Here is a 24,632-nt window from a genome sequence, read left to right as displayed (position 1 = left end):
GGATGTGTCACCCCTACCGCCCCCCTCCCACACACACATATACACCAGTACCTCACAGGTTATCATCTAGATGGAGAAAATGAACCTTTATCTAACCCGTCTGCCCTCCACACATGACTTTATCTGAACCAGGGGCTCAGCTGGTCAGGCCATGGAGAAGACAGGAGGGAGATCATGGGCCCGCCAGCCCCACCACTGAGCAGGGACCAGAAAAGCTATAGACGGTTGCAGAAATTCACCCATTCATCAAATGTTCAGCGATGCATGTGTTCCCAGCCACTGTGCACCTGGAGAACACTTAAAAGGGCTCATGTCTTGGGGAAGGTTTCTACTGTGAAGGAGACTGAGAACCCTAACCTGGGGTGTGATGAGGGCTGGGGCAGAAGTGAGCATCAACTGCAGGAAGTGTTAGCACCTTTGGAAGAAAGGCGTCAATGGTTGGGAGCCCTGCAGGCTGTGAGGAATCAACACACATCAATACACAAATTCTAAAAAAAAAAAAAAAACACACAAATTCTCTCTACCCCTTTTCCTTACCCAGGGCCAGGACTCAGGTCAGCTCCCAAAGCTCTTTTAGATGGCAGGCGGCCATCTGACCCACCTCCAGCCTCCTGAGAGCACTGTGCAACCAGGAGGCCCAGGGACCCAGTGCAATAGACAGAACCCCAGACTGGGCCAGGTGCATGGACAGGGATAGTGTGGGTCCCTTCTCCCTCCTTTGTGTATATCAGTCAGGGCCTGAGATGAGGGAAACCATCCCTTTTGTCAGCTACCACATGCTTGGCCCTGAGCCCTCATCATTGAAGGCTCTCCTTTGGCCTCTAAGTGACGGTACAGCTTAGCTCAGTCCAGCCCACCTTGTTCCACATTAGGGACAACAGGAGCCTTGGAGAAAAGTCAGAGTAGTTCTTCCTCTCCATGCACACATTCCCCATCCCCCACTCCCACCACAAGCTCTTGTTTGACTTTTCCTCTGTGCCTGCTCCCCACCCCCACGCCCCGGCTGGCCAGAGGGGCACAAGGACTGCCCTTGAGCAGCTCCCAATCTGGCGGAGGGGATATGACCAGCCAACTACAATCAAGAAAAGTTAGTTGCTGAAGTCAGCACAGGGTGCTGAGAAGACAGGGTCAGCACTCTGTCCTCAAGCGCTAGGCTGTGGAGTTTGGACTTAATCCAGAGGGCAGTGGACAGCCCTGGAGGAGTTTCTGAGCGGGAGTGACACCTGGAAGGACTGAGTGTGCAGAACGGCAGGGGCAAGAGATTCCCCACCCATCACTGCATCCAGTCCAGTCTGTTTGCTATAGCCTTCAGAAGACCTGCCCCCCTCTTCTTCTCGTGCTTATATTAAAACCATGTGTGGGACTTCCCTGGTGGTCCAATGGTTAAGATTTCACCTTCCAGTGCTGGGGGTTTGAGTTAGATCCTTGATCAGGCAGCTAAGATCCCACATGCCTCACGCCAAAAAAAAAAGAATATAAAATAACAAACAGAAACAATGCTGTAACAAATTCAATAAAGACTTTAAAAATGGTCTACATCAAAAAAAAAAAAAAAAAGGTCCACATCAAAAAAAAATCTTAAAAAAAAAAGTGTCCCCAAAATATGATGTGTTAAGAGGAAGTCCTCAATCAAGGTGGCTGGAATGGATGGATAAGTGTGGTGCCCACTAGATTAGAGAGGGGTTTGGGTGTCTAAGTGGCCTGAGTTTAAGGTGAGCATGGTGAGCACAGTGGGTGCAGCTTTCAGATCTGACTGGGCCCTCCCAGTTGGTCTCACGTCTTACGCCTCTCTGAGGTAAGGGCAGGCATCACTGAGGAGTGCTAAAGTGAGACCATTTGAGGGCCAACATATTCAACCAGAATTCTGCTAGACATCCTCGGTCAACGAACACACACTAGGCCCCCATACTTGAGCCCCTGTGGCACACCCTCTCCCCAATACTTTTCCTGACCCCTGAAAGTCCCCACACTCTAACCTCTATCTCAGCACCTGACCTCTGCCCCTGCCTTTCCTTGCCCATAGCCCAGAAACAGACCTGACCACTCTAGAGCAGAGCCCCGCCCCACCCCCCCACCCCCCAGGAAAACCACACTGATGGAAGAAGAGGTCTGAGGACAGAGCCCAACCCCACCAGGTAAGTGGATCTCTGGACTTGGTACCTGGCCCAGCAGGCTCCTCCCACAAGCTCTGACAAGTTCAGGATGCCTGGAGGGTCGATCCACTGGGACCTGTCTGTGCTGTTCCAGTTGGGTATGAGGAAAAGCAAAGGGGGCATTTTGACTGAATATGTTTTTTCTAAGAATCTCCTGGGTGGGGCCCCTTCTCTGGAGTCTCTGGCCTGGGAAGTTAGGGCAGCCTCACCATAGAGTGACCCCATTAGCTGCACAGTGCCAGGTGAGACTATTTATCCTCTGGCCTCAGGCAGTAGAAGAGCTGATCCCACTCAGAGAAGGGCTCTTGGGCTCAGCAAGGACTAGAAGTGACTCGCCCAAGGTCAAAGAGTGATGGGCTCCTGGAGGCCCTGGTTTTGCGGTATCCTTATCTGCAAACAGAAGAGCAAGTGTGGGTGCAGGGAGGGGCCGCTCCAGGATTGAGGCAGGGGCCTCACCTGCCCAACCCTTGACTCAGGTCCTCAGAGCCAGGAGTACAGACTGGAGATGAGAAGAACAAGGCCTTGACCCAGAGGGGAATCCCCCCTCCACACAGAGCTCTGAAAGGAGGAGGAGAAGCCGCGTGTTTACAGCGGAGGAAGCGGGGGCGGTGCTGGGCAGAGACCTTTGGTCAGAAGGCCCCTCCCAGTTAAGTGGGGGAGGCCCCACAAGATGTGGTAGCCGTTTGTTTGCTTCTCACTGCCAGGAGGAAATTAAAGAGAATCTGCCACTTCCTTCCGGCCCAATGGGATGGGACGGTGGGGGCGGAAGGCAGGGGAGCAGTGGCGTGGGCGGGCAATCACAAGGGCCCCAAATTGCTGTCATCAGCAGTCTCCAGTGTCCTCTGCCCAGAGCGGGTGCCTCATAGGTCTGAACTCCAGCTAGGTGGGGTGGGTCAGACTGAGCACCCTCCACCCCGCCACTCACCTGACCTGGTCCCTTACTAGGGTACCAGATACCCTAACAGTTCCCCCAAATTCCATATCATCTCTCATCAGGAAAGCCAACTGATGGCCAGTGCCTCAGGTTTAGCATCTGCAGAATGGGCTTCTTGGGCTTTCCTGGCTCAACTTGAGTCCAGGAGGCCAGTGAGCATTAAAAGTGGTACCCCATCCCCCACCTCTATCTAGGATGGGTAGGAGAAATGCTTCAGGAAGCCCCAGTTCTGCCCAGAGGCTGGAAGCAGACTAATGCCAAGACATCCATCCATGGGTAAAGAGCCAGGCTGAAGCAGCCAGCTGGGGGTAAGGGTGGTGGGTGTCTTTATTGCACTATACCAATGTCAGGTTGGGGAGGTGCCACCTGAGAGCTCCTGTTTTCAAAGAAAATACTGAGGTCGCTGGGAACTTAGCACTGCTGCTCAGACCCACTGAGGGAGATGGGACACTCTGGGCACCCCTCGGCTCGTGCTCCAGGCTGCTGGCCCAAGCCAGAACCTCTCAATTCCTGTCCAGCAGGGGCAGAAAATTGTCCAATGGCATCTGGCTGATGCTCTGCACCCACAGCCATCCTAGGGCCAGGCCCAGGGAGAGGCTGACCAGGGAGGGACAGTGGTTACCAGCCTTCCAGGGGGCTCTCTTGACCACTTGCCAAGGCTACAAAAGGCTTCTTGCACAGCTCCCCAGGCATGGCTGGCTCCTGAGTTCTGGGATCCCCAGGGTCTTGGTCAAGGGCCTCCCGCTTGCGCTTGTGCAAGGAGGGGCTCTCCTCACCCAGCCGACCCTCTGGGAGGCCCTGGCTCCGCAGACAGACGATGGCTGCAGCCTGTTCCGCCAGTTTCTTGGACTTGTCCCTGGGTAGATGAGGTATGAGGCAATAAGGCAGGGAGATAGGCAGACTGGTTACAGGCTGAGAGGCTTGACTCTACACACCCTTGGCAGAAATTCTGACAAACCTGGGGAAGGGGTCAGCACGCAGGGATACCACTATCTAGGTACACTGGCCCCCCTAACCCTCCCAGGCCAATGCGAGGATCAGGCCCTGCCGCCAAGCCTCATGCCCACTGATGAGAAAACTCACCACAAGGTAGACTGGTACTTTTGTTCAGCAACAGTGACAACAGAACAGAAGAGGCGATCCAGAGGGCGCTGGACCTGGTAGAGAGAGAGCAAAGCAAACAGGGACACAGCTACATGAGAGCCAGAGGGCCAAGCCCTGGAGGCCCACCTGCCAGGGTCACGACTAAGGCAGAGAAACGGAAGTACTTTCACCTAAGTCACACAAAGCCTACCTCTATCACATGCTCCTCCCCTGAAGGGCCTGTATGCCTCTTCCAGGGAAGAAAGGCAAATAATACAGTCAGCGACATCCCAGTGTGTCAGGAGTTCTGTCATGGACCTAAGCGAAAGGCCATCACAGTCCTCAGCGGGGCGTGACTGTGGAGCATCCTCCCGCTGACATCTGGATGGGCCAGGTCCCCTCAGGGAGGAGGAGCTCACCGGATGGCAAAGGGGTGAAAGGGGACAAGGACAGGAGCACAGAAAGTACATCAGGCAAGGGGACCAGGATGAGTGGTGGGTGGGGAGCTGAGTGGGTGGGACCTGAAGTGGAAAGACATGTGCGGGGCTCGTGCTCTGTGCTGAGGTGGGAGGGCTGGATCCCAAAGGTGCTGGGGAGCTGATGAGGATGGGAGCAAGGGAGACAGAGTCAGATTCATTTTGGAAGAGTCACTCTGGCAGAGGGGGACACCAGGCCCAGAAAATACAAGCTTGGAGGTCCACAGGCCAGTTCAGAAGAGACAGAGCAACCTAAACAGGCATGGCCATGGAAACCAAAGGAAGTGAAGCAAGACTACCTCAAGGTTTCCACTGAGGAGCCCAGATGTGGGGGGCCCAATTCTGTGCCCCACTGGCTGAGGCCTGGTCCAAAAACCCGTCAGTCTAACTTTTAGGTTGGATCATCCTTCCTAAGCCAGTCAGCCCTTTCCAGAGATGAGACCCCTGCCCAGGCAATGCTACCAGAAGGAACTGGCCCAAGCAGTACTTACTTAAGTCTCTAGTTCAGTTTTATGGAAGTGTCCAGAACTAGACAGCAGGCTCACTGCCACCAGGAAGGAGCTAGTGGCAACCAGCCCACAGAAGGCAACACCAGGCTCCAGCCAAGCGGTCTGGAGCCCAGGTGGAGCTATGGGCGGGCTGGGGGCCACAGTGGCGGCGGGAGTGCGTGGGCTGGACGAGGGCAGGATACAGCCAGGAACTCACCGTTTCATACACCGGCTGTGCCAGCTTCTCCCTCCGGCACCACTCCAGCAGGCACATCTTGGGGGTGATCTGGGGTGAATATGCTCGCCTGGGGAGAGGCGGGGAAGGGGTCAGGGCCCACCGACCATCAGCACTGCATTCCTCAGCAGGGGCCTGACTCAGTGCCTGGAGGAGCTGCAGGAACTGAGACCACAGACTGCTTCCTCAGGACACCTGCTCCGAGTCCCTGAATCTCCCGCTTCTGTCCCACCTGCAGCTCGGGGCCTGCATTCTACCTGAAGGGAAGACGGGCTTCAGCTGCTTGGGGAATCAGGATGGGAAGTGTGCTCCAGCCTGGAAAACAGCCTTCAACAGCCAAGAAGGGAGGTACCGTTTGCCTCTCAAGACAACCTCAGGAGGGAGTGGGTAGGAGTAGGGAGCAAGGTTGTCACATAATGGTCTCAGCCTCTAGCTCCACCCCGATTATGTACCCTGAGTGTCAGTGGGCACAGTGGACTCTAGCTCCAGAGCCAGGTGGTGACAGGGATGGAAGCACCATAGTCCAACTTCCCACCAGGAGATCTTCCAGGGTATGACTGTCCAACAGTTGAGCCCACATCCCGCCTCCCAAGTCTCTGCCAGACAAGACTAACTCCTTATCTGGGTCTGGGGACCCAAGAAAGGCTCAGATCCTAGATCACAGAGGATAAGGGCCAGGGCCCCATTTGAAGCTGAGTCACTGGCTGAGGCAATAATTGGCCTGAGGCTACTTCTGCATAGAGACAGCACCACAGGCCTAACAGGGGGCAGTGAGGGGTGGACTGCTCAGCTAGATAAGGGCTCAGGGCCTGCGGCTCTTTTGAAGCTTCTTACAGGCAGTTAATTCCCGAGGGCCAACGTAAAAACCAGGGCTTCCCTGGTGACTCAAATGGTAAAGAATCTGCTTGCAATACGGGAGACCTGGGTTCAATCCCTGGGTCAGGAAGATCCCCTGGAGAGGGAAATGGCAACCCACCCTAGTATTCTTGGAGAATTCCGTGGATAGAGGAGCTTGGCGGGCTACAGTCCATGGGGTCACAAAGAGTCAGACATGACTGAGCGACTAATACTTTCACTACTTTTTCAGGGAGAAAACATATTTTCAGTAACAGAAGGGGACGAGTCTCCCCAGATTGAGTTGTGGGAGGGGATGGGTTAGGAAAAAGGTATAGTTTAGTCACCCTTGGAACAGCATGCACACCCTGACAGCACTGCCTGGGCTTTCAGGGACTGTCTTCTCCAAAGTGCCTTCTTTGGGTTGCTGAAAACTGAGAACAAGCATCCAAAATAAAGGAGGCCTGTGGTCCCATGGCTTGGCATTAACCAGCCAGCTTGCTGGCCCAGTCAGACCTGAGGACTGGCCCTGGCCCAAGCTGAAGCCAAGCTGGAGACCTACCGGTCAAACTTGATGGCCATCTTAACGATACCAGAAGTGTCTTCAGCTGGTCCCTCTGCTTCCTCTGGGCTCCTGGCCAGAAGTTTGGCCCGTCGGGCATCCAGCTCTCGTGTGGTCTCCTCATAGAAGGCACCAAGGCCAAAGGCCTCACTTTGAAGGGATGAGAAGAGTAGAGCAAGCCCCTTAGTGCAGCCAGCGCGCAGGAAACAGCTACAAAAACCCAGGGCCCGCCACTGAGAAATGCCCCCTACATGCACCGGAACACCACCAGGGTTAAGCCATTGGAAGGTGCTTCCTACACATCCCTGAGATCAGCCTGAACTAGCAGATGGAGAATGGAACAGGTGCCCCCTAAGCGTGAGCACCGGAGAGCAGGCTGGGCTGGGTGGAAAAGGTTCCAAACATCACTGCAGCCTTTCTTCCAAGGAGGAGCACATAGGCAGGTGTCCCCAGTCGGCAGTGAGTGAGGTGAGCTACACAGACCAAGCGCTGGGGGTATGCACAACCTCATTCTCATGTGGGCCCGTGGGAGGAAGACACGGAGGCCTGACCACTGACTGGTTCCCCACTTCCTGCCCTGACCACAAACAGTTAGGCCAAACCTAAAATGAGATACCACCCAGAGCGACAGAGTGATAATTCTTGAGAGTTGTCCCCGAGCTCACAAGGTACTGAAGTCAAGCTGGTTAAGCCACATGGGAGAGGGACAGACTGAGCACCACAAGCCCAGGGCGAGGAGGAAGGTTCTGGCAAGGCTCTTCCCTCTGGGAGCATCTTAAGGACTGGAGGATATTCATGAAGATGGCTGCCTGAGGGCGAGCCTGGTCCAGAAAGCCTTCTCTGGGGGAAGCCTTCTCTGCAGCGAACGTGCAGGGGAGAGAGCATCTAGGTAGTCAGGGAGCTGTGGGGACAGGCATGAGGCCAGGTTGTCATGGACCCCAAAGTCTACCACCTGAGTTGGAGCTCCAACAGATTTGGAGAACCAAAGGGTGGCCTCTAGATGGGGTGAAGGCATGGGCACAGGCCGGGGGTTCCATTCTAAGACCCCAAGTCTCCTAACCATTGGATCCTGGTGGCCTGGCATGTGACAGATCTGTGACCAGGAAAGCCCCTTCCTCCCCAGGGATTCCCAAGCCCAGCCCTCACCTTCCTCCATCCAACTGGTGCACTAGTTTCCAAAATTCTGCTGCTGAGATCAGTCCAGGGATAGTAGGTTCTAAAGTTTTGCAAGTACCCCCTTCTGTGAGGCAAAGCTGTACCCCACAATCTGCATTCTGCAAATCCACCCCTAGGGTTCCCTGGTAGTCAGTTTAGGGCTCAGGGTCAGGTCTGGGGCATGTCTGCATGGATAGATGAACAGCCCGTTGCCCCTCTCACCAAATTTCCTGGGAAGACTGGGCAGCGTGGAGTAACCTTCCCTGGGGTGATTCCAGCTGTTCTCGCAGCATCTGGCACAAGCAGTACTTGGTGTTGGTGTAGTGGTTGTCATACTGCACAGCCTGTGAGAAGAACCGCTATGAGCCCCCCCTACTGCCCAGGCAGGCTCTGAGCCCGCGCTGCTCTGACGGCGGCGACAGTGGCTCCAAGGAGGCCTGAGGGGGCCTGGAGCTGAGGCCCCACAAAAGAGCCACCTCCACCTTGGCCATCTACTCCTCTGGTTAGTGACACAAGGCTTGAGGATTGCAGCCAAGGCCCCCGGTCAGGAGAACACTCTACCTAGGACAGGCTGACCAAGGTCCAGATGTGCAGGGAGCTGCACCTGCATCAGCTACCACTGAGGACCTGCTGCCAAGCATCTTCCATGGTGGGGAGCGGGAAACAGCCAAGCTCTGGTGTGGCAGAACCAGTCCCAGGACAGGAATGAGATTCCTCTACTCCTTATAACCCTGGCGGGCACCTGCCACTCCCACATCTTAAGCAGCCTGTCTACAACTTCCCCCAACATGGGAAAACCCAGCATCATGAACCAAGCATGTTCACACGTGTCACGAGCTCGACAAATAGGTACCAGTACTCAGATGGGGAAATGCAGGCTCAGGGAGGCAAGTCGAGTGCCTGGGGATGCCCAGTGGAAGTCGGCCTGGCTGGGGAGGGCAGGAGAGCAAGGGTCAAAGGGTGCCCCAGTCCCCCAGAACCCACCCCTCCACCACTCATCCCCTACACTCTTCTAATCCCTCCACCTAGGCCTGTGTCTTCAGTGCCTTGCCTCAGTGCGTCACGACACAGCAGGGACCCAGGGGTAAGTCCCGGCCAGCGGCAAGGCCTTGACTCAGCTTGTCTGGGACAGAGGCACCTGGCTGGACCAGAAGCAGCCCTGCCTGTGCTGGAAAGCCACTCCCTTTCTCTGGCCCAACACACCCTCATGAGGTGCTGCCAAGGGATGGGCTGTGCGGGAAGGATACCATCACCACTCAGCCAGTGAGAGAGCTTGGCTCTATTGACCATGCCATCCTAGCCACAGGCCACCAGCCAGCCCACCTAGGCTGAGCCCAGCCCCTCACCTCTGGCTGACCCAGGCTGTCGGAGAGCCTGGTGGTCACTCACCTGGCCGATAGGACATCTGGGACCAAGGGGATGAAGGCTGCAGCAATGAGCAGAAGAGGCTTGAGGACAGAGGCTGCCGGCTCTGGGCATGGGCCTCAGGGCCTCCCCCACCCCCAGCTCGCTCAGCACTGAAGACACCCACATGTCATGGCAGCCACAATTCCCCAGGCATGGTCATGGCCACCTGAGAGTCTGAGAAGCTCCTGACCCCCCAGGTGGGTGGGGGCTCCAGGACTGAAGAGGAGGGTGGGAGTCTGCTCTGGTGAGGACTTCACTCTCTGCTCAGACCCCCCTCACTGATGAGGAGTCTGAGGACCACTCACTGTCTCTGCCGACAGACACACACACACACACACACACACAGCTGGCCACATAGTCCCATAGGGTGTCAGGGCTGTGCCAGTGAGAAACGGTAGGTGACAAAAAACTTCTTTACAGGAAATGCCCTGGCACTACCATCACCATCCTGGTGGGAAGAAAAAGCTATTCCCCAAGGAAAGGGTTAAAGTTAGGCTACTTCCTGAGTCAGAGGACGTAGCCTAACTGGAAATTACATTTTTGCTTTTTTTGCTTTCTGGGAATTACAAGAGAAGAGCTTGAGAAGTGATTATGACTGATGGCCAGGTGACATGTCTTTGTGGAGAGAATCTGTCCTCAGCAACATCTGCTATGATGGCTACTCCTGCCTGTGGCTGCTGAAGTGCCAACCCACTGGCACTGGCACTGTGCACACGGGGGGCAGGGGGGTGACAGGGAATTAGAGAAAGGTATCATGGGTTAGGGGCCCTGACAGCATCCTGGATCCAGAGGCCCGTGCGATGACCCCCACACCTTGGAGGCTTCAGAAGGGGATGATGGTAGGGCAGCCCACTCTTTGCACTGCAGCCAGGAAAACCCAATGCCTCGCAACACGACAAAGAAAAGGAGAGGAACCACATGGGCTGCCGGGGGCTGGCGGCTCACCCAAAGCACTTTCTGCAGAAAGCAGGCAGACAGAGAGAAAAGTTTGTTGTGAAAAAGTGTATAGACGTACATATCTGATGTACTTCTGCATGACCTCTTCCAAGGGCCGTGGACCCTCCTTGAGGAAGATGGACGGGTTCCACATGGCCGCCCGGGCCACCATCACTGAAGAGGCTGCCGTGGCTCGTCGGAAGTCTTCTATATCCAAATACCCTTGGATGTGGTCGTGAGATCCGCCACTGAAAAGCAACAGTCGGCGGGAATGGGGGGTTGGTGAAGGGTAGCCCCAGCCTCGTATCAGCATTGTCAGAAACAGGCAACTCCTGGATCTGCTGCTTATTAAGTATGTGGCTTTGGCCAAGCCCTTCAGCTATGATAGCTTCGGAGACTGGAGGGCACAACATGCACCCTGCTGCGGGGCCAGGAACACTGAGTGAGATAATAGAGGACGGCAGCCCAAACCACGCCTGGCACTTCACAGGTACTCAGGAACATTTACCCTCCCCAGCCCCCCATTCTCAACAGTGACTAAAGCCAGCCCAGGTCCGAAGGACAGGTATCTGTACACGGATACAGGGATGACAGGAAAAGCCCCAGGCTGTAGGGGCCCTACATGCCCACTAATGGCTGGGTCAAACCCTAGAAAGGGAACAGACGCAGGGCGGTCGTGAGAGGAAGGAAGGAGGCCTGGTGTGGTTGCAATTTCCCTTCGGGCCATACCATGGCCGCTTGGAAACTGCTCTCTGTTTCATTAGGAGCCAGGTGGCAGCCTCAGCTCAGAGACAGCACTGCGTGTGGGATGAGGGGTGGAGGAGCTCCCTCAGGTAGCAATAGAATCTAGGGTCTTGAGCAGCCCCCTCCCCTCTCCAAGCCACCACCAACTTGCTTTGGCCTGGGCAAAGTGGGCCTGGCTGTCACCCCACCCCCACCCCCCGCCTTAGCTTCCCACTCCCTGCCTCTAGGCAGGCACGACTTTCGTCAGGGTTTTAGAACCTCTCGGTTTCCAACCTGTCATTGGGCAGGAACAGGGCTGAGCTGGACTCCCAACTGGCTGACACAGGCCAGCTCCCCGGTGACACCAGGACACTGCTGTCCAACTGCTGAGCCGGCAGGCTGGTCATCAGTCCCCGACACCTGCCAGGATCTGGGCTTTGGCCTGTGACCTGCCTCCTGCCCCTGAGCTGCGGCTCTCTGTGCTCTGGCATGCATTGCCTCCCCCTACACCCTACACACCTAGCCCTGGTATGACGCCACCTTCCCCAGGGGCCTTTCGGCAGCCTCTTTCTTGTTCTCTCTCTCCCTAAACGCTCCTACCTCGACCCCTCCATCAGAATGCCTGGACCCCTGCCTACCACATACTTACATCGGCCGCTCACCAGAGGCCAAGGGACACAACGGACACTTCTCAGCCTTGTTCCCAAGTTCGTTTTTGCCACATTCTTGTCTTCTCTTCCCTGAGGGTCATTTTTTGATGCTATCTCATTCCGTTTTCTGTTTGTTAGTTCAAATCCCTCTGAGTAAAATGAGGCATAAAGGACCAAACAAGGAGGAAGGGAGGCTTACTTGGCTATGACGGGAATGGAGAGGGTTTCAGCGATGGCTTTGATGGCTTCGCAGCTGACAGGGTGCTGGGGCCGCTCCTCTCGCTTCCTTGGAGATAAAGAGATTGGGTTGGGGGCTGAGTGCCAAAGGCTGCGTCACACTGAGCCCCAGTGACGTGAGTCAGGCCCGACAGTCCTCCCTGCTGGCACTCAGGAAGGCCATGTGGCCAGCAGGGACAGGGCTCCAGGCTACAGGGCATGGCTCTCCCTGACTGCAGGAGGCAGGGGCAGCGCGGGTACACACCAAGTCCAGCCCTCAGAGGCCCATAGGTGAGGCATGGCTGCCGGGAGCTGATGAGGGTGGTCACATGGCCACCCCCAACTTCTCCTCGCCTCTGCCAGAGATGAGAGATGCTGCCTTAAAAATGCTGCCCCCCCCCCACAAAAAAAATGCTGCCCCTACTGTCCTGGTCTTGCCCTTCCCTGGGGACAGCAAACAGCTGCTGCCGCTCAGACAGGACACTCCCACACAGCTGTCTGTGCTGAGGTCAAGCTGGGCAGCTGATCCTGGGGAGAGGCACCTGGCACGGAGCAGGCCACAGATCACGGCTGTCACCAAGGGTCATGGGGAGGGGGGCCACACCTGAATCCAAGATCAGCTGCAAGAAGTTCCTGTGTATGAGTGAGTGAGTCTTAGGGATGCTAAGGTAAACCCCAACCTGAGTTGTGCTCACAGGCAAACCAGATGGCCCAACCAAACAGCCCTTGCCCAGGCCCTGTTTATGGTGTCCCTCTGCTATACCCCTCAACCAAAGTGTCAGGGGCCACAGGACCCAAGAAAGTCCCATCAATCCAGCCTCCACCTCCACCTTCCCACACCCCTGGCAGCCCAATTCTAACCCATCCGTAACAGCTTTGATAGCCAGAAAGTCCCTCTTTAAACTTGCCCAGTTCTGTCTTCCTAGTCTTTCCAGCTACTGGGAAAAAGGAATAGCTTTATTTATTCAGAGAACACTATCTGCCAGGCACTATGCCAAGATTGTATATTCACAATCTCATATATTCACAATCTCATAGAAGCTTCGCAACAACAGAAACTATCTGAATTTCCAAATGAGGACTGTAGTGCTCAGAAAGGTTAAATAACTTGCCCAGGGACACACAGCCAACCAGCAGCAGAGCTGGGATTTGAAGCCAGGCATCTGAGCCCAGAGCCTGCTGCCTCTGGAAGGGGTGTGTATGTACATGTGCGTGGCCTTTCACCTCCCCCTGCTGGCTTCAACACACACAGCTCTGCTCTGCTCTGTTTTTTATATTGAAGTTCTGGGTTCCCTTCTCTGAAAATGCTGTAATAGACACACCTGTAAGAAATGGGCTGTTCCTATAAGACCCTTGAACTCACAAGGAACATCATTCAGAAGGGAGGTCACTCCGGCCAACATTTGCCAACCTGGGATTTGGTATACAAGTACATCCTGGACACAGGGAGCAAGTTCAACTGGGAAACCAAGGACAGCCTTCAGCAACACCTCAGCTCTCAGTAGAGAACACATTCGCTACAGACCTAAGGACTGTTTAAAGCAGTCCCTGTGACAGCTGGTAGTCCAACAAGGGCAGACAAAAAAGGCAGTGCCTATAAAAGAACAGCGGTCTGCCTGGGGTCATTCGGGAGAAAAGCTAGTGCTGAACGTAGTGGAAAGAAAATGAGATTCAGAGGCAGAGTTCTAATTCCACCACTTCCTGACTGCATGACCCAGTTTTGAGCAAATCACTCGATCTCTAGCATTTGCACATCCTGAGGGCAGGGGCGTTTCTCCTTCCCTTTGGTGTGTCTGTATCTCTAAAGTTCAGTGCAGTTTCTACCACCCAGTAGATGCTCAATGAATGAAACAAAGAAAAATGCAACCCCAGAAAGGGTTAGAGTGCCCTCCAGATTCAGGGGGTGTCCAAGAGCTAAGCAGAGCTAGGCTGGGTACATAGAAGAAAAGCTGGTAGGTACCCGGGGTCTGGTGAAGAAGCATCAAAATGGCTGAAGACCTCCCTCCAAGTCGGTCACTAGCAAGGGGACAACTCACCTCCCGTGAACCGCGATGGCAGCGATGCCAGTCCTCTCTATCCGCTTCACAAGGCTCAGGGTGTCTTCCAGCTGAGGGGACGGGGCCACACAGGGTGGTTACTGCAGCCACAGAGGGAGCAGCTGCCAGCTCCGAAAGTGGACTCAGATCTCCCCGATCCTCCAAACCTGACCCGTCCCCTCAAGAATCATTCACACCCTTCAACCAACATCTCCAGAGAAAATGGACCTTTAGGTATAACACATCATCCTTACCGATGGCAGGATGCGAATCTTGCAGGTCACAGGTCTGCGCGTCCCTTTCACGAGAGTGCTGAGGATCTATGGTGGGGGAGAACACAAGAACATCTGCCTCTTCTGGAATAATCACATCTGCCTCTTCCAGAATAATCACATCTGCCTCTTCCGGAATAATCACCACAGTGGCTTGTGCTGATGAATTTCACTCTAGACGCGTGTGGCCCAGTGGCACAGACACATTTATGTTCATGTGAATGCATCTGTTGCACACCATCTACATGGAAGCTCTGTGAAGGAAGGAGCTCACCTTTTTTCTCCACTAGAGCCCCAGCCGCAGCAGTCCCTTCCTGGTTCATAGCAGTATAAATATATCTGGTAAATGAATGCGTGAGGGAATGAATGCATGTATGGATCTACATACATGCCTGTGCAGGACACAGTGTGATCCTTTGCCGGGACAAACATCAGAATCACCTGGAGAGCCTAAGAAATGCAGAATCATAGATTCCACCTCATCTCTCCTGAATGAGGCAGGGCTTAGGAATATGTGTTTTCAAAAGACTCTGTCCAACATGTTCTCTCCTCAAAATGGTTCTGAGGCCTAACGCTGGTTGAGAACACATGGCTCACAGCTCCATTCCTGTATGAAGGCATGTTCCCTGAGTGCTGTGCCAGGGTCTGCCAAGTGAAGGAACAGGAGAGCTTGAAAAGGTCCTGGGCCCTGTCCTACCTTTCGGGGGAGTCAGATATACAGCAGAGGAACAGGCAAAGGAAAAGACAACATTGTCATCCTACTTAAAAGGGTTTATTTTGCACATTAATTGCAAAGGACTCCAAACACAGATCAAGAAAGTCACATAGGAAAGTGTCAGGGAAGTAACAAGACCAGACCAAGAGGCAGAGACCAAGAAAGGGGTAGATGACACTGCATGTCTGTGACCTTGCTATCTTTATCTTCTTCCCTCATCAAAAATTTTGGCCCAGGCAAGCTAGAGGGAAGGTGATCCCAAGAGCCCTCTTCCAGGAAACTGAATCCCTGTCCAGCAGAGCAGAGGGGACACTCAGGCAGCCGTTGCCAGTCTGGTTCTAGACAGGAGGGGGCAGCAGACAGCTGGGTTACAAGAACCAGTGAAGGAGACATTGGACCAAGAGGCTGGGCTGTCAGGACAGATCATGGGCAAGACAGGGCCTGCTGGCCCAGGTGCCACTTGAAAATAGTTAGACAGAAGTGAAGTGAGCTTCTGAGGTGAGCTGGGAATGCTGCTGCCTCCTGCGTACAATGTGCCCAAAGAAGGGCGGTGGTGAAGACAGAGCAAACAGCACAGGTGGGAGAAGCCAGGAGGCCAGAGGATAACAGAAATGCCTGTATGTACATGTTAGGAAGAAAACCACCCCTAAGGGTGGACACCCACAACTGTCCACATACACTCCAGCCTGCAAAGAGGTGTCTGAGGTCATTTTCTGTGCCTATCCACACCCAGGAAAAATGAGAAGGCCCCTAACTCACAAACATGCTGGATTTCCTAGACCCCAGAGACAGTAGGGCTGGAGGGATATACAAGGTTGAGCTACTGACATGGCAATGGCACCTCTTAGCAGTGGTGCCTCATCCCATGCTGTTAGCATGTGGGAGGCATTAGGGGGGCTTAAGGCCCAGAGACAGAAGTGGGAATGGGGAGGAAAAGGAAATCAAAGTAGCTATAGGAACAGCAAGGAGAAAGCTGGTGAACTGACAGACAAAAGTCAAAGGTGTATGTGGTGTGACAGAAAATGTTACTCCCACATGCCCTGGCAGCTCATAGCACTGGGTGGCAAACATCAGTCTGACCCTAACGGCTTGTAAACCTGGCCACCAGAATCACAGAGGAAGGGGACCAGAGGGGACTAATTCAGCTTACCTTGTATGGCCCTAGCTTGGCTTGCTCTCATACTGATGATGGACTCTGTCCGTGTGCAGAGGACCCACTGGGAGAGGCCAATCCCCTATGCCTTGACACATGTGGCCACTGAGCATGTCTACAACCCACAGGTAGCCTGGCCTGTGCTCTCAGGATCTTCTCAGAAGGAAGAGAGGCATATAGAGGTGGTTCTAAATGAGACCTCAGGGCCCTTGGCTCTCGGCTGACATGTCCCTAGCCCTGGGCTTTTCGGGAACACCAAGGCTGCTGCAGGATGGCTCAGGGGTTCCTGAACCTGGCTGCATGTCAAAATCACCAGGAAGTCTTTTAAAAACTTTCCAGACCCTGGTGAAGTGAGTAATTCCCTTAATCTCAGGGGAGGGGAGGGAAGGTGCTCCCAACAGCTCTAGCTCACAGGCACACTTAAGAGACCTCTTAAGGGCAGGACTTACCTTCTCGATTTTGTCAGGATCTGACAGCAGGGCAGCTCCCATTCCTCCCTAAGGAAAAGCACACACAGGGGCTCTTAGAGCTGGAGGAGGGTGGCTCCTCCCTGTAGGATGGCAACCTGGCAGCACCTGACACCTGCCTCCCAGAAACCAAGGTCCACTGGTGATCAGCACTTCTCCTGGGCAAGCAAGAAAGCAGCAGCATCCGTGCCCACAACACCAGGGATCAGTTTGACCAATTCTAAAAGTCATCACTCTGATCCCCTTAGCAAGACCCGCAGATCTACCTAGAAACAGGTTCTAAGAAAATCATTTTTCAGCACTGCCCATTTCCTATCAAGGGTTTCAGTGCCTTAATAAACTAAACCCCACCAGCTGCCAAGCCTCTTAAAAAAAATGGATTGGTCTTCCTTTGAAATGAGATCGAATCCACCTTCTTCCTATCCTACCGTCACTTGCCACCACTGCCAGCAAAGCCACACAGAGGCACACAGGCTGCAGATCATGTCCAGACCCCGCTCCCCTGACAGCAACAATGGCCTCTCAGTCCTGAGCACTCAGCCCAATGTCAAACAAAATCCCCAACTAATGGAAACCAACAATCCCCAGAACCAGTTAACATGAATAACAGTCGTCATCTCTTGATGGTGAGATTACTGATGATTTTCCTGTTTTTGCTCTTTTTTTTTTGGCCTTTTCTATATTATCCAAGCTCTGGACAATGGTATGAATTGCTTTCATAATCAGAAGAGGGGGGAATGTTAAAAATCTGAACCCATTCAGAATGAGGTGAAGGGAAGAAAGACAAATCCAATAAAGATATGCTGTCAGTATATAAACTACAAACTAATGAATGCTCACGGAATGTGCTCAGAAGGTTTAAATTTAATTACAGTTTAATGTCATGTTTCAGAAATACACATTAGAACCATAGAGAATGCTGAACCAGTACAGACTGACTCTGCATTTCAGAGGAGAATGGGAAGAGCAGGGCTTCTAGCCCTGGACTACCTCAGACACAACCTTAGAGGCCTCGAGGAAGCCCTGGCCCCTCACAAGGGGTCCACTGCCCCTCCCCTCGCACACAATCCAGCCCTGCCTTGTGGAATCGCAGAATCTAAACTCTGGTCTTTCTGCTCCTTCCCCAGCAATGGCTTTCCTAACTGGCATTTCTTTCTATTTAACTTCTTAATTTGCTTTTTTGAATAGGCAACATATTAAAAATCTTAAAGGTTCAAAAGGACGAAGAGTAAAACTCTCCCTGCTTAGAAGGAGAAAAAAAACTATTCAATTAATTTTTTTTTAATATGACTTCCATTTCTGAACCATAAGAAGAGCTCAGATATTCAGCTGGCAGGTACTGGGTACGGAGCACTGGGAGGTATCTGTTCTGACTGGTCAGTGCCAGTGCTGTGACCTTGTTAATTATCTGGAGTAGCACCCCTGCAAGGGAACCTTATTTCTTCTACAAAACAAAGAAAAACTTAAGTTTCCTTTTCCAGGGGAAACAAGTGTCACCAGTTTCTTGTGCATCTTTCCAAATATATAAAAACAAGTATAAATATATATATTCATTCCCCATTTCCCACACAGAAATGGTGACACGTCATATACAATTCTGCTCCTTGCTTTTTTCACTCCACGATGTCAGGGAAAATATTCCAACCATTTCAGCTCTGCTCCATACACAACTCAGATGCATGAGGGAATAATTAGAAGGTAGCAAAACAGAGCCTGATATTTTCAACTCCTTGCGTGCATGCTCAGCCATGTTCAATTCTCTGCCACCCCATGGACTGTATTCTGCCAGGCTCCTCTGCCCATGAAATTTCCCAGGCAAGAATACTGGAATGGATTGCCATTTCCTACTCCAGGGGATCTTCCCAACCCAGGGATTGAATCTGCATCTCCTGCATCTTCTGTGTTGGCAGGCAGGTTCTTTACCACTGAGCCACTTAGGAAGAGACAAGAGCAAACTTCCACGATTCCTTGAAGCAGCCACCCACAAGGTCCTCTGGTTTCTAAGTACCCCAAGGGCCTTTCCCTCAGGCAGTTTCGGCATCTTGGCCTAAAGCAAGGGTCCTCAGGCCCACCAACTTCTGAGAGCAGACTCTGGGCAGTGGGCTATGGGGACAATCTGCCACATCTAGACTGCCCTGCAGGAGTCCTCTGGTGCCTTACACTCAGTTAGCTCCAAGCTGCCCTTTACATCCTCTCCAAACCACCTCTTCCTCCAGCAGTCCCAATGACACTGAGACCAACCATCCTCTTGGCTATCTATCCTCCCTCTGCCCCCACAACTCACCCCACCTCCCACTCCCAGTGTGATCATTTGCCAGCCAAGCACTGTCAAATTCTGCCCCAATTTGGCTTTTCTTCTCTCCATCCTTGGTTTCTCCTGTGGACTCAAGATACTCATCTCGGATATCTGCGTCCTGACCTCTAGCCTCTTTACACTTGAATCCACTAGACACATGGCTTCTAGATTAGCATTTCTATTTATAGAATATATTTGGAAAGACACAAGAAACTAGCAACCCTGACTTCCCCTGGGAGAAGAGACTAAGTTTCTGATCACAAGCCTTCTCTGTTCCGAAACAGGTCAGAGATATTTAAAAAGTCAAAGTTCAGTTAACCTGCTCCCAACCAAGATTTTCAATCACATGTTCCTCTGCTGCCTCTTCCGGGACCTCCCACTGTTCAACCCTCTGATCAAATCAAGGTTCCCTGCCTCTACTGCATATTGGCCTCCAAGTCCCAGCTTATATCCCTCCCTTGACCTGCCAGGTCCCAAGCCTCCTCCTCAGGGACCACATTTCCCCACAAGAGCCTGCGTTTAAGGGCTGCCCTTCTGTTCCTTTCTCAGAGCTTCCACTGAAGTCCTGTCTGGTCTCTTCTGATACGACAATTGGGATATATATATATTGCATCCTCTATTTTTATCATGAAAAAGACAAGAGTTCTGTTCACATTTTTCTTTCTTTTAACATTTACAGTATTATTACTTGGGCACGAGTGCTCTGTGTGTGTGTGTGCGAATGTTTATTTATGTATACATGTGTATGTGTATGCACATCTAAAATTTTTCCTGGACTTTCCTGGTGGTCCAATGGTTAAGAATCCACCTGCCAATGCTGGGGACACCAGTTCGATCCCTAATCCAGGAAGACTGCACATGCCTCAGGGCACATGCCTAATCCAGGAAGACTGCACATCTGCTCCAAACCACCTCCAAAACCAAGATTGCACATGCCTCGTTGCTCCCGAGCTACTGAGTCAGCAGGCCCTAGAGTCTGTGCTCTGCAACAAGAGAAACCATGGCAATGAGAAACCCATGCTCCACAGCTAAAGAGTGGTCCCCACTCATCGCAATTAGAGAAAGCCAGTATGGAGCAACAAAGACCCAGCACAGACAAAGATAAGTAAATAAAATTAAAATTTTTTTTCCTGAACCATTTGAGGATAATTATACATATATATATATATATATATACACACACACACACATATATATATCTCATAGCTCTTGACCCCTAAATATTTGTGTGTATTTTCTAATAGAGATATTCTCACATAACCACGGAAGTTATCAACTTCATATATTTTCATTGATATGGTATTTTTTAGCTCATCTACCATCATCTATATTCCAATTTTGCCAGTTGATCTAATAACACGCTCTTGAGCTTCCTGCTCATGAGTACAGGATCTAGTCCAGAGTCAGGCACTGTACTTAGTTGTCACCTCCAGTCAGCCTCCTTTAATATGCACCCTACATTTGTGAAGAGTACAACAAAAGCAGTTTACCTTGGTGGAATACTCTTTAGGACAGCCCATGTTGACATCAATACCAGCCACATCATTTTCTCTGGAAAAACATGAAGGAGGAAAGGTAATAAATATTCAACTTGAGGGTAGGACATAAAGTCAAAAGTATGGGTCTGAGCTCCTGAAATTCTTACTGGCCCTCTGAAACATACCAACCCTCAGGGACAGAAAATGAAAAATTCTGTCTCTAAAATATGCAACCGCCTCTCCTCCTGGGCAGGGCTCCAGAAGAAGAATATAAGGTGCTCACACATGTAGGAAAGGCTAGTTGTAGAGGATTCTGCAAGCTTTGAGTTGTATCAGATGACTCGAATGTTGAGTGACAGCCACACGGAACTCCATCCCAGAGTTCCAGTCCTAACTGGGTAGTAAAAGCCATTTGCTGATGCACAAAAGAGCCCTTTCCCAGAGCACTGGTTCTGGTGGAAGTGGGGGACTGTCTTGGTGTGCTCGGCTGCATAGTTAGCTTCCTCCAAACAGTCCTCAGATGTAGAAAGGACCCTTTCCTCATCATCTGGTGCATACACAGCTACTTGTCTGTGACCAGCGGCAACTACTACCCAAGTTCCTTCTCACCTTCATTGTAATTAATAACAAGAGCTAACAACTTACCAAGCACTCACTACATGCCACATATTGCAAAGATATTTAAATGCATCATCTCATGTACCCTTCCATATAATGCCAGAGGGAAGTGGGACTATTGGTCTCATTTTACAGATGAGGAAACCTAAGTTCTCGGTGAGGGTAAGTAACAGATCTAAGGTCACACAGTCAGCAGATAGCAAAGTCAGGATTCCAGCCCACAGCTAACACAAAAGCCCATCTCCTGAACCACATTACTCTGCTGCCTTCATTAATTTAGAAAGCAGTAACTCTTACTTACACTTCATGAGATTTAAAAGCTCAGGGTTCACAGTCATGGTAGTCTCCAGAAAGGAAGCCTCATAAATAAACACTAACAAACAGGCTCCCACCCAAAGGTTCTCTGGGGTTCAGTGGGTTCACATCATGCCTGGGGCGGCCCTTATTCACCACAAATAGAGAAGGAAATACGACCCTCTTAACCTGAAAACAGAAGGTAGTGGACTAGGAAGCAGAAGGGTGGTCATCTCCAAGGTCACAGGGAACAGTAAGACCTCAGGGCCCACAGGAGAGGCAAAGGCAGTCCTCCAAGAGGGAAGAACTTACACAAGCCTGGCCACAGCAAGGGCTCGTTCTGCATCTGAAGTCCCCTGGGAACACAAGAGGCTATATCAACCACGGCCCTGACACAGTCCATATGCACAGACAACCACACGCAGGCACACCACACACATGCACAGGCATACACATGCAAACACACACACACACACACACACACACCCCAGCAAGTAGAGACCAGGTGTTATTCTCCCAAGTAGCTAGCCCACTGGACTGGCTCACTGGAGACCTAAGAAAATGTCATCAATGGTGTCAATACTTTGAAACATACAAAAAAGTTGGAAAGATTCTAGAGGGAACATTCATATACCCACCACTTAGATTATATAATTAACATTCTTCTGTATCTACTTTATCATATGGTTACTCATTGATATCAGTTTGTTTTTTTTTTTTTAATTATTTTGTTGCTGCGCACAGGCTTTCTCTAGCTGCGGCATGCAAACTTCTCATTGTGGTGGCTTCTCTTGTTGCGGAGCATCGGCTCTAGGGCATGCAGGCTCGCCAATCACAGTGCACAGGCTTAGTTGCCCCACTACATGTGGAATCATCCTGGACCAGAGATCAAACCCATATCCCCTGCATTGGTGGGCAGATTCTTAACCACTGGGCCACCAGGGAAGTCCTGTTATCAATTTTTTTTTAACAAACCTAAATGTTATCCAGGAAGTATTTCTGAAAAAAATACTGAGAAATGCCCACAGTGAGAGAATGACAGAATCACTATGACTCTAACACAAATCCTAACCACTCTTTTTTTTTTCTGGTTGTACTGCATGGCATGTGAGATCTTACTTCCTCAACCAAGGACCAAACCCATGCTCCCTGCGGTAAAAGCACAGAGTCTTAACCACTAGACTGCTAGGAAGTCCCCAAAAACTACTCTTGAAGAAACCTAATTTCTTTAAATGGTAAATATATATACACTATATAAAACAAAGACCATGATCTGAACAACTGATGCTAGGGAATAAAAATACCCATGTCAGGATAAACAGATAATCCCTACAACGAAGGAAATTAAATTTGAGACTGGAAGCATGTAATAGACCACTAATAGTTTGATTTCCATAAACAGTCTCCAAGAGTATAATCACTCATGAGCAGATCTCTGAAACCAGTGAATGAAGGATCTTCAGGAAGATTGAAGACCACTGTATAACGGAGTCCAGGCACGTAACACTCCCCCAGCCCAGGGCATGAGATGGGAAGTGCGCTCAGCCCTGGGATGTCCTACCATCTGGAAGACGACCTTGCTTTGCTCCCTTTCACAGGTGCGGAAGACCACTCGGTCATCAGGAGCAACAAAGTCCACTGTGCTGAGCACCTCTGCAAGAAAACACAAATGTCTTCGTATTAATAGAAAAGCAAGGGGCAAAACGTGTACCATTTCCCTGCCGTGGGCCTTGCTCGTGGGCTGGGACAGGGAACAGGGGAGAGACAGGGCATGGACGAGAGACCAGGGACGTCACAGGGAGGCCCCGCCATCCCCTTTCCTGGGGGGATGCATGTGGTCGGGGGGCCGATGGCGAGCCTGTTGCTACTGTCACACGTCCATGCCCATGTCCTTCCCTCTGTCCCCGGTGATACGGAGAGGGATAGTGGCATGCAGCTGTTTGTGGACCCCTTGCCCTCTTTCTCCCCCAAAAATAAAAAATAAATAAAAAACGCATATGATGATCCCAAGTGTGTGTAAAAAGTACATGTCATTTCTCCTTGTGATTACTCTTCAAGCATGGGATTATGTGGAATTTTTGTTTGTTAGGATTGGGAAAGGAGTATGTCAAGTATATTGTCACCCTGCTTATTTAATTTATATGCAGAGTACATTCTGCGAAATGCAGGACTGGATGAAGCACAAGCAGGAATCAAGATTGCTGGGAGAAATATCAATAACTTCAGATAAACAGATGACACCATCTTTATGCAAAAGAGCAAAGAGGAACTAAAGAGCTCTTTTTTTTTTTTTAAAGAGCCTCTTGATGAAAGTGAAAGAGGAGAGTGAAAAAGCTGGCTTAAAACTCAATATTCAAAAAACGAAGATCATAGCATCCAGTCTCATCACCTCACAGCAAATAGTTGGGGAAATAATGGAAACAGTGACAGACTTTCTTTTCCTGGGCTCCAAAATTACTGCAGATGGTGACTGCAGCTATGAAATTAAAAGACACTTGCTCCTTTTATTTCAGGAGTAATAATTTCAAAAGCTATGACCAACCTAGACAGCATATTAAAAAGCAGAGACCTTTGCTGACAAAGGTTCATCTAGTCAATGGTTTTTCCAGTAGTCATGTATGGATGTGAGAGTTGGGCCATAAAGAAAGCTGAGCACCGAAGAATTGATGCTTTTGAACTGTGGTGTTGGAGAAGACTCTTGAGAGTCCCTTGGACTGCAAGAAGATCAAATCAGCCAATCCTAAAGGAAATCAGTCCTGAATATTCATTGGAATGACTGATGCTGAAGCTGAAGCTCCAATACTTCGGCCACCTGATGCAAAGAACTGACTCATTGGAAAAGACCTTGATGTTGAGCAAGACTGAAGGCAGGGGAAGGGGATGACAGAAGATGAGAAGGTTGGATGGCATCACTGACTCAATAGACATGAGTTTGAGCAAGCTCCCGGAATTGGTGATGGACAGGGAAGCCTGGCGTGCTGTAGTCCATGAGGTCGCAAAGAATCGGATACAGCTGAGTGACTGAACTGAACTGATACCTATAACATTGAACTTTTCATAACACGAAGAAAATATATATCTAAAACAATTAAACATGAAATTGACAAAACTTCGAGTGAACTTATTTTAAGATTTCACAAACGTGTATACATTTCAAAAACCTCAAACAATACCACAACTCTCATTAAAGCAGAATCAGCCTTATCAATAAATTATAACCAAAACCACAATTCAGCACAACTACTTCCATTTGCAAAGTACTTACATGTCCCTTATCTTACTTAATCCTCACTCCAACCCTATGATTTAAGTAAAGCAGGGATTGTAATTTTCCTTTTACAGCTAAAGAAACTGAGGGAGAGAGTCATGTGACTTGCCCCAGGATACAGTCAGAGAGCAGCAGGGTCAGGATCAGTGCTGAAGCCATCCTGACCCCAAGGGAGTCACCTGT

General features: G+C 51.1%; 1 protein-coding gene across 2 annotated transcripts in view; it reads right to left on the bottom strand.

Moving 5' to 3' along the window:
- Positions 1 to 2,077: 2,077 nt before the first annotated feature.
- Positions 2,078 to 24,632, bottom strand: part of DUS2 (dihydrouridine synthase 2) — a 33,481-nt gene continuing 10,926 nt past the window's right edge. For both annotated transcript variants that reach the window (XM_065925600.1, XM_065925601.1), the window contains 13 exons: positions 22,743 to 22,834; positions 21,494 to 21,537; positions 20,282 to 20,342; positions 16,478 to 16,525; positions 14,143 to 14,208; positions 13,889 to 13,959; positions 11,836 to 11,922; positions 10,343 to 10,511; positions 8,143 to 8,264; positions 6,766 to 6,915; positions 5,352 to 5,439; positions 4,171 to 4,244; positions 2,078 to 3,943 (listed from right to left, as the gene is read on the bottom strand). In XM_065925600.1, coding sequence (XP_065781672.1) covers positions 3,706 to 3,943; positions 4,171 to 4,244; positions 5,352 to 5,439; positions 6,766 to 6,915; positions 8,143 to 8,264; positions 10,343 to 10,511; positions 11,836 to 11,922; positions 13,889 to 13,959; positions 14,143 to 14,208; positions 16,478 to 16,525; positions 20,282 to 20,342; positions 21,494 to 21,537; positions 22,743 to 22,834 — 1,310 coding nt within the window. In that variant the 3' untranslated portion in view covers positions 2,078 to 3,705. The remainder of the gene's footprint in view (positions 3,944 to 4,170; positions 4,245 to 5,351; positions 5,440 to 6,765; positions 6,916 to 8,142; positions 8,265 to 10,342; positions 10,512 to 11,835; positions 11,923 to 13,888; positions 13,960 to 14,142; positions 14,209 to 16,477; positions 16,526 to 20,281; positions 20,343 to 21,493; positions 21,538 to 22,742; positions 22,835 to 24,632) is intronic.

This window comes from Muntiacus reevesi, chromosome 2 (assembly GCF_963930625.1).
Source record: "Muntiacus reevesi chromosome 2, mMunRee1.1, whole genome shotgun sequence".
Taxonomy (NCBI): domain Eukaryota; kingdom Metazoa; phylum Chordata; class Mammalia; order Artiodactyla; family Cervidae; genus Muntiacus; species Muntiacus reevesi.
This window is presented reverse-complemented; position numbering and strand designations above follow the sequence as displayed.